The sequence below is a fragment of the Belonocnema kinseyi genome, chromosome 5 (genome assembly GCF_010883055.1).
Source record: "Belonocnema kinseyi isolate 2016_QV_RU_SX_M_011 chromosome 5, B_treatae_v1, whole genome shotgun sequence".
NCBI classification, from domain to species: domain Eukaryota; kingdom Metazoa; phylum Arthropoda; class Insecta; order Hymenoptera; family Cynipidae; genus Belonocnema; species Belonocnema kinseyi.
The window spans coordinates 123,955,186-123,965,280 of NC_046661.1; the positions used below are offsets into that span (position 1 = coordinate 123,955,186).

The 10,095-nt window shown below is 30.1% G+C and overlaps 2 protein-coding genes across 7 annotated transcripts in view; one reads left to right on the forward strand and one right to left on the reverse strand.

Annotated features, from left to right (window-relative positions):
- The window catches only part of LOC117172400 (protein charlatan), a 480,082-nt gene that overhangs the window by 281,752 nt on the left and 188,235 nt on the right, over positions 1-10,095 (reverse strand). The window lies entirely within an intron of this gene.
- LOC117172398 (protein grainyhead) overlaps positions 1-10,095 on the forward strand; it is a 163,724-nt gene that overhangs the window by 26,048 nt on the left and 127,581 nt on the right. For 5 of the 6 annotated variants that reach the window (XM_033360284.1, XM_033360286.1, XM_033360285.1 and 2 more), the window contains exon 3: positions 2,036-2,730. In XM_033360284.1, the coding sequence (XP_033216175.1) occupies positions 2,036-2,730 (695 nt within the window). The remainder of the gene's footprint in view (positions 1-2,035; positions 2,731-10,095) is intronic. The other variant, XM_033360283.1, reaches the window with a different exon arrangement.

Consider the following 10,095-nt stretch of genomic DNA (forward strand, 5'->3'; position numbering starts at 1 on the left):
TCAGGTGACTGGTGTTGTGAAACTCGGAAACTATTAGTGATATCAAGATCTGCTTTGCGCAGGAATTTAGTGCTAATTAAATGCTCTGGATTTGTCTTATGCAAAGAATTCGGGCACTTTTTTACCAAAAACGTGTGGTAATGCTGGCTTCAGGTGACTAGTGTTATGAAACTCGGAAACTATTAGTGGTATCAAGATCTGCTTTGCGTAGGAATTTAATGCTAATTAAGTGCTAATATATTCTGCAAAAACTAAATTTTGTGCCCGGTAATTTTGAGCAAAAACATGTAGTAATGCTGGCTTCACGTAACCCTGTTATGTGAAACACAGAAACTATTAGCGATATCAAGATCTGCTTTGCGCAGGAATTTCCGAGTTTCACAACACCAGCCGCCTGAAGCCAGCATTACCACACGTTTTTGGTAAAAAAGTGTCCGGATTTTTTGCATAGCACAAATCAAGAGCATTTAATTAGCACTAAATTCCTGCGCAAAGCAGATCTTGATATCACTAATAGTTTCCGAGTTTCACAACACTAGTAACCTGAAGCCAGCATTACCACACGTTTTTGGTAAAACTAAAAGTGCCCGGATTGTTTGAATAGCACAAATCCAGAGCACTTAATTAGCATTAAATTCCTGCGCAAAGGATAATTTGATACCACTAATAGTTTCCGAGTTTCGCATACCAGAGACACCTGAAGCCAACACTACTACACGTTTTTGGTAACAAAAAAGTGAACGAATTTTTTGCAAGGCATACATCCAGAGCACTTAATTAGCACTAAATTCCTGCGCAAAGTAGAATTTGATACCACTAATAGTTTCCGAGTTTCGCATACCGGAGTTGTGGCTTCAGCTGAATCTAGCATTACTACATGTTTTTGGCCAAAATTACCGGGCAAACAATTTTTTTTCTGCAGCATAAATTAGCACTCAATAAGCACTAAATTATGGCATAGTGCCCACATCAATATGACAATGTTGTAATTCCAGCTTCCGGGACCTTAAAATATATCATATTGAGAACCTTTATAATTACTGAAATCCACGAAATTTCATAGAATATCGTGAAATATATTAAAATTCCTCAAGATTAATTTGAAATATTAACAACAAAATTTGTATGTTTAGCAATATCCTGGAAAATTGAAAGATTTCTTAAAATCCTTGAAATGCTTTGAAATCCCTCAATCCTTGTAAATAATTTCTCGCAAGTTGGATTAAAATATTATAAAATCCCTGAAAATACATAAAATCTGACGATTTCCTTATAATCATTTGAAATATTGGAAGTCGAATGAAACTCTTTGGAGTGCAGAAAAATGTATTAAAATATCTTCTTGAATTGCTGTACAAACTTTCAAAATTACTGAAATCTTTCAAACTCTCATGGAATCCGGTCAAATTCCTTAAAAATCCTTTTAAGTATTTTTAAATCCTTAAAATCCATTGGAATCTTTTCAAATATCTTATTTCAAACCGACATATTAGAAAAATGTGGAACGATTTTGCGGGTAATAATATTATAGGAAAGCCATGTATAATAATTTTTTATTATAATTATGTATAATATTATGACCAACCATGGTTTGTTAATAATATTATGTGACAGTATCGATTTACTTCCATCCCATCCCATGTAACCAAATGTAATATTTTCACGCCACCCCACCCCAACCCCCCAAAAAAGCTGTTAAGTAACTTATGGATGGTCCGTTACGACATGCAAAATCATCCCCACAGAAAAACAGTGGGACCATTTTTGTTGCAACTCATTTGTTATGTTCTCGATAAAAGATATTTCTTTCTCAAAATGAGAATATTTCAAATGTGCAACTGTAACATTTTCATTCTCCGGTGTCTCATTTTTGTTGCACTTCAAAACAACACCGAATCGTCGTACTATTGAGGATCGGCGTTTTTCTATGCCTTTGTATCATGTTATCATTACTAGAAGTGCTTACTTCTATATAATACTTTTAATTTTCAATTGAGTTTACGGTACCATCAATTAGTTTGCATTTCTTTTGCAGAAACAGGAGGGACCCGTTTCGCCGGCGTCCTCTCTGAGCAATCAAAATCAAAATGACAACGAACAGGTAATGCTCGCCACAATGCAACCAGTGAATGTTCTTGACCTTCACGACCCGCCAGGACATCCACTACATCTCAAATACCACCATCATCACCACCGTCATCACCATCACCACCATCATCATCCGCAGCACATCCAACAGGATGACGATCATTCTCGTGATGACCAGGACGACCGCGTCACGCCTGAGTCAGTTGGTAGCAATCAGAACCTAACAGTTGGCGAACACAAAATGATAGATCTTATCTACAATGATGGCCAAAAGACAGTTATGTACACTCACGATAAAGAGATCATCTACGAGAATGAAGCAGATCGGGTCCAGGTTGTTGAATATCCACCACCACCTCCTTCACCACCTTCCCCATCGCCACCAACATCAAGAAGTGGATTGGTGCCAATCAATTGTGCCACTCCAAGACAAGCAACTGCCCTGCATTTACATCATTATCCGCAGTTGCAATTACAACATGAAGATGACCTGCCAAGAGGAGTTTCAGGCGGATCGAATGTTTCCAATTGCTCAGCTGCAACCACGACAACCACTGTTTTGGTCCTTTCGGAACTTGTGGCTGCTGATCCAGGCGCAAATGGACAACAACTAACGCTCACTCCTGCTTCTCTTCGTGCTGGGTGAGTCTCGTTTTTCATATTTTATGATGCATGGCAATTTTAGAGACACAGGCCTCAGATCAATTAGAAGGCTTAAAAAGGTCGTATTATGGGGAATCGAACCCAGTTCTCTGAATTGCCACTTAATCGCTCTAGCCTCCCTCTGCGTACTTTAGCGGTAAAAGCAATCAATTGGCAATTTTGAGACCTGCGTTCGATTCCTAGAGTAGCCGCAGTGTGAAATTTTGTTTACAGATTATTATGGAATTTCACACCTCATGAAAGATTCGGATATATGTCCAAACATATTGGCGATCATTTTAAGAATTTGATACCAAAAACACGGAAAAAGGCCTAAATCCAATTGATTATATATTGTTGCAAAGATAGAAAACATAAAAATAAAGCGTTTGCACATTTCATTACCTTTTGTTTGTTTGTTTTTTTATGGTATCGGAGAGATCTTGTAATTCACGTTAAATCGTTTAGCGCCACAGGGCTCGGCTCTGGTATGGCTCGTAAAAAGCCCGGCGGTTATTACCGCGTCGCCTCGTTCGCTTGGTACTCATACAGCTGCGTGTATAGTGCTGCATACAGCACTTAACCAAGAACCGAACCCCATTCATGCGTTCATGCAGGATCTGACATTTCTCTTCGAGCATTTTCCTCTCCTGACCTTTGCCGAGGCGCACTTGACTTATACCATACCTTACCTACTAATCGACACCGACCTCGATATCGTCGCGAAAAATTAGATAAAAATTATCCAGAGAAAACCGGCACGATGCCGTTTATAATGACGATATTCGACCCGAGGATAATAATCGATCAGCGGTTACGGGCACGGAAGTGACCTCTCTAACTCTTCAGGAAAACATTTTTATCCCAAAAAAGATGCTCGCCCTGATTCAAGTAGATGATAAGTCAATTTTCAAATTGAGTTATTTAGTATTGCATTCTTGCAATTCATGGCGAAGATACCGGTTCTCGGATTGAATTACTCAATGCTTAATTTTCAGTTATTTGATTACGTTTTGGGGCCATCCATATAACACGTGGACAGTTTGTTCACGTGTTCTTGACCAAATTTGTTCGAATTTACAAAAAATGCGTTTTTTTTAGAAATAAAATTATCTTTAAAGGTTCCGCAAGCCACATTAATATGTAGTCTTTTTTATCGGAAATATGGTATTTCCGATAAAAAAAAGACAATTTGATACATTTTATTCAGAATCGTTACTATCAGGTGAATCGAATTGAAGCTCTGCATTTCTCCTTATAATTAACTATAAAATGAGAAAGAGAGAGAGAGAGAGAACTAAAAATTGAGCTTTGCGAGTTTTTGGAGCTAATTATAATTTTTTGTGGTTTAAAAAAATACAAATTGTTTTTAGTAAATAAAATTCTACTTTTCGCTTATGATTACATGTTTACATAAATTGTATAAACAATTTATTATTGTTTTTAATATTTCTAGCAATTTTCTCTTAGAATAGAGTTAGAAAATCGCGGTTTGCCCGATTTCTTCAACTTTTCAGTTGGAGCTGGATAATAAGCAATTAAATTTAACGCAAATAATTGCTGAAGAAATTTAGTCTCATTTAAAATAATATTCACTTAGAATAATACTAGCAAGTTGTTTTCCCAAAATTCTCCCCTTTTGCTTCACTTTTTAATTATACTTAGTTAATAATTATTTCAAGTTAATACACATAATTATTTAAACAATTTGTTATTATTTTTAATAAAATGACATTTGAATCATATTAGAAAGTTGCGTTTATTCTGAAATTTTTAACTTTTTGTCTACTTTTTCATAGAGTGTGGTAATAATGAGTCAAATTCAGAGCAAGGTAATAATTAATGCAACTTAAAAAATAGAATTGTTTAAAGAAATAATTATTGTTCATAAATATTTTCATTTATAGTAAAAAAAAATTTTTTTTGTGGATTCGAACAAATTTGGTGACAGTATACATGAAAATTCTAGATAAAATTTAAAAAGCAATTTTGAGTCACCCTAACGTAATTCGCATTCTCCTAAATCTGCGAATTTCTTTTCAAATAAGTATAAAGAACTAAAAAAATTTTACACTAAATTTTTTTGAAATTCCTAATTTGTATCAGGAAGCTTATATTTTTTTAAGAAAAACCACATTTTCAGCCAATTACAGCTCTTTTTGGATTCGTAGCTATTTGGATACCAAGAATATCCATATTTTCATAAAATATAAAATAAATAATAAATTACAGAGAATACAGGGGGAGGGGGGCTTAAAAATGGTTAAAAAAATGTCCACGTGGTATACACGAAATGAAAATATTATAAATTTCCCAGAAGGACTTGGACCGATTATGACTAGTTTTTTTTTTAAATGCAGAATTGAATGTGTGCTAAGAGGAAAAATAAAACTAAAAATACTATTTTGAAATTGATCGGTGCTTTTTCACAGTATAACTGGTTAAATTAACAGTGGTATTCCTGATTTTATGTTTTAGATCTGAATAATGTTTTTTGTTTTATGAATGATGAGCTTACTTAACTGTAATTTATGATTTAAACTATTTTAATTTAGTTTAAATAAGAAATGAAAATTACTTCCTATGCATGTATACTCAATTAAATAATATTGATGTATTTCCGTCTATAAGAAGATGAGATAACTGGATGGCTCTGGTTATTGATTTGGCTGATTAGAGGTAAAGAAAGGAGGACTTAATTATTATGCGGTTTTAATGCTCATTTCATAAATTTAAATAGCTAAAAGACTAGCTTCGTCCGACTCAACTGCACTGCATAATCCTCTGATTTATGTTACCATCAATCTTAATTGTGCATATTGCATCCCTTAATTCCTAATACCCGTCTTTAAGATCTAAGAAATTAATACTTTCTGTAACCACAAATAAAGATTTTTTGAATGAAGGATTTTCTCGTAATGGATATTTTAAAACATTTCCTGAAAAAACTCAAATGTAACAGGAGTTTATACAATTATATAATAGTCAAATCAATTAATTACTTTTTTAAATATTAAAAATATCTCAAAATATTTTAAATTTAATCTTGTGTATTATCATGAATTGTGCAGAATTCTCAAAAATATTGTATTCCAAGTTACTTGCTTAAAAGTATACTATATCAATCTTGTTGAATAAGAATGTCAGAAAATAAATTTTAATTTTAAAAACAATTACCTGCTGACTCTAATTTTGAAACCTTGCACAGCTCAAACCTTGGAATTTCGAAAATGTTCAAATTTGAGATATGTAAACTTTACAATTCAAAATTAAAACCATTAAATATTATGCAAATTTAAACCTTTTAAAATATAGTTTGTGGTAATTATTCAAAGACTTTCGATTCGAAGAACCTCAGCTTTCTATTTTTTGAAGGAATTACAATTATGAAACTGTTAAATTTAAGTTATTTATTAATTTCAACTCGAATTTAAAAATCTCGAAAATTCATTCTAATTCATTGAAGAGTTTCAAAATGTAAGTTAATTAAATTTAAAGAATTCAAATTAAAGATCTTTATAGATTTCAAAATTTTTAATTTTGCGCATTCAAATTATAAGTACGTCAAATGCTAGAGATTTAAATTTGAAAAGTTTAAATTAAATAGATTTAGAGTACGTATGTTAAATTTCAAATATTTCCACTGACATTAAAATTTAATATTTTTGTAACCAAGTATAAGCAAAAATTAATCTAAATATATCTATTATAAAAAATTTTAAATAGTAAGAGCTAAATAAATTGATCACGGACTTATAATGAAGAAATACATCGTATTCATGAGTTTTTGTTAATTTAATTTTTGCAAATCTTTTTAAAATAGGAGAAATGAAATTTAGTAGAATTTTAATATAAAATTCCCGTTCTGGGAGTTCTACACAAATTATTTCTTTATTTTTTTTAGAGTTAAAATTTTTTTTATATAAAATAAACTTTTAAAAAACCAAAATACATTAAAGGCAGTATCACGTGTCTATTTGTACCGGAAAAAGTTTAGCTATTTGCCAACCAATTTAAAGAAGCCTTTTTGTAATCTGTTTTTCATTTTGTTTTTATTATTATCTTCTTTTAGATGAGATGTCTTTGCATTTTTTGAACTTCCATGTAGCAACTAATCGTGACAGTCCCAATAATTAACCATGACAATTAAAATTTGCATCATAAACACTGGGGCGTTTAATTTATATTAGAATTTATTTAAATTTAAATAAAAAATTTTAATCCCCACTGATTTTAGAATATTTTCTGAAATCATTTAAAAACTGTCTTAACCTTGAATTATTTTATAATAATTTTGATAGCTGCTAGCCTATTGAAAAAAAATGTAACTATCATATAATTAACACTAAAAGAACTTGAGCCATTAAAAAAAAAATACGACGGTATCATTTACGATACGTAAAGCCATCAGATCATCCTCTAATTCTCGACTGAACAACACAAAGGCGATAATACAGAAAAAAGTTGATTTTACGATAGATGAAAGAAATTAGAATCATACTGACTAATTTTACTATTTTTGAACGAAATTCGGTCAATTTTTTACCAAATTATATACCTAAACTACTTGTCAGAATTTTGAGTTAACGTCTTATTTGATGATTAAGTTCTCTTATAAAATTCTGTATAAAATGAGCCTAGGGTGGAGCCATTTTGTCAATTTTTAAAGCGAATATTGCAAAAATAATGTAAATTTAAATGATTTCTTAAAGTTGAGGTAATATCCAAAACAATAAACATTTTGCAATGTTCTGAGGTTCATTCTAAATTAATTTTTCCACAGTATCGCAACAGCTTGTGAGCGAATATCTAAAAAAATGCAAAAAAGTTGGGCATATTTCGAAACATCTTATCTGGAGACAAATCATAACATTACAAAATGTTTGTTATTTTGGATATTATCTAAAATTTAATAAAAAAGCAAACTTTACATTATTTTTGCATATATCTACTTAAGGGTGTACAATGAATATCAAATGTCACCAATCTAAAAAGCGTTTTATAAAATCTTCAACAATAGATCTATTTATTATTATTTTCTGCAAATCTTGACGGAGCACTCTAAGCATACTTCAAAATAAAAATAATTCAGGTTAACATTGTTTATTTAAAAGTAGTTATTTAAAGTTTTAATGTTGGCATTTTCTTTAGGGAAAAGTTAAATTCCTATATAATCATAATGATCAAGGTCTAATTTTATTCTGTAACAATAATATCTGTGTTACTTCTAAATTATTTTTTTAAAATAAAATCCGCCCAAATGGATCTATAGAGAATCCTTCAACGAATAAAATGAGGCCTTGATCATTAGGATTAAATAAGAATTTTCCACCTAATCCTTTTCCCTAAAAAGAAAGTAAAAATTAAAACTCTAAATAACTTCTGTTGAATAAACAATGTTAACCTTAACTATTTTTTCTAGTGGACATCCTTAAAAAATAGATAAATTAGCTTCATCTTTGGCTTATTTTATGCCTACTATATTATTCTTATTATATTATATTATTTTATATTTTACATTTTAGCGTATACATAAATTTCAGAGAACTTAATCAATCATCAAAAAAGAGGAGTACTCAAAATTCTGACCGGTAGTTTATATGAAATTTCATTACATTTTCCAAAAAGGAAAATATATAATCAAAAACGCTTTAATGCATTTCTAAAATTGCTAATATTTAATACATTCTTTTTACAAAGATTTAAAAAGAAATAAGATTTCTTTCGAGAAATTGAGGTAAAATTATTTAGACTCAATTAAAAGAACTATTATAATATTCATAAGCAAACCCTGCATATTCGAACAAATCATGAGTTTTGTGTCTTCAATTTACTGCTGAATTGAAAACTGAAAGTAAATAAAATTTTTTTGATATTACTTTAATTAAAAATGATGAAAGACATATATAATATGATCACAGACTGGAATAGGAAAACTATTCGCTCAAGAATAATACTTAGTTTTCTCTCAAATCACGCTATTCAAAACAAGATAGGAGTTATTAGAAATGGTATTGAAAAATTACTTAAATAATCAAATCCAGTATTCGATGAAAAAAATATCGAACAATGTAAACAAATTCTTTTTTTTTACCATTATCCTTTTGATTTTACTGAAAAACATGTTCATAATAGAATAAATTATATAAAAAAGAAAAACAATGACAAGAATAAAATAAATAGAGAAGATTATAAATACATTTAACACTGTTCTTTCTTCCATATTGTGATGCAGTTTATAGAGGGCAGATACAAAGGAAAGATGAACATAAGAATAATTTTCACATGAGTCTTAGCTATCACTTAGTCCTTTCAAAGCATAAAATTACACTTGGTCACGACATCAATTGGAATTATACTAAAAATCGTTATCCTGAGAGAAACTAGAGAAAGAGAGAATTCGTAGAGATGTTATTTATAAAGAGAGAGGGTAAAAAAGCTATTAATTTAAAAAGGTACCTCTCAAGGTACAATAAAGTATGGGATAGAGATTTTTATTGGATAAAGTAACTTTATTTTGCTAATAGGTGGAAAGGATTAGTTTATGTAACAATACGTTCCTCACTAAAGGTTTTGATTATATCAATTGAAAATAACATTCATATTTGCCGCAAAACGCAAACATTTATTTTAATTCATGACGTTCATTGTAAACATCCTTTAACAAAACCGAGCGAAAATATTACAAAATATGTACATACATTTTCAAGCAAAAATTTCAATTTTCCATTAAACAATATTATGTTTTTTACAAACAATGGGACATTTAAATTTTCAGTTAAAAAAAATTAATTTGCAACAAAAAAAACGGATTTTCAACCAAGCAGATTAATTGTTACCAAAAAGACGAATTTTCAACTAAAAAATATAATTTTTTAACAAAGAATTAGAAAATTTAATTTTGAGCCAAGAAATGTATGTTTAAACAAAAAGAGATGAATTCTTAAATAAAATGATGGAATATTCAACTGCAATAATAGTTTAATTTTCAGTTTATAAAAATCAATTTTTAACAACAAAAAATGTATAAAAGAAAAAACAACTTTTCAATTAAACAGCTCATTTTTCAAGCAAAGAAATAAAGTTTTTTAACTTTCAAAGAAAAAGATTACAAAATACGTGAATTTTTAACAAAATAATTGTGTTTTAATTAAAAAAGACAACATTTTCTTCAAATTGTTGAATTTCTAACTAGAAAAAAGCAAAATTCAACTAAAAATGGAATAGTTAAATTTTCACTTGGAAACATTACACAGGCCCACCAAAAAAACAAAAGTGTCTGTGCAATTGGCCAGACCTATATATTCTTATGTATTTTTCGACGCTGAATCCGAATTTGCAATAAAAAAGTAGGGTCCAGCTACT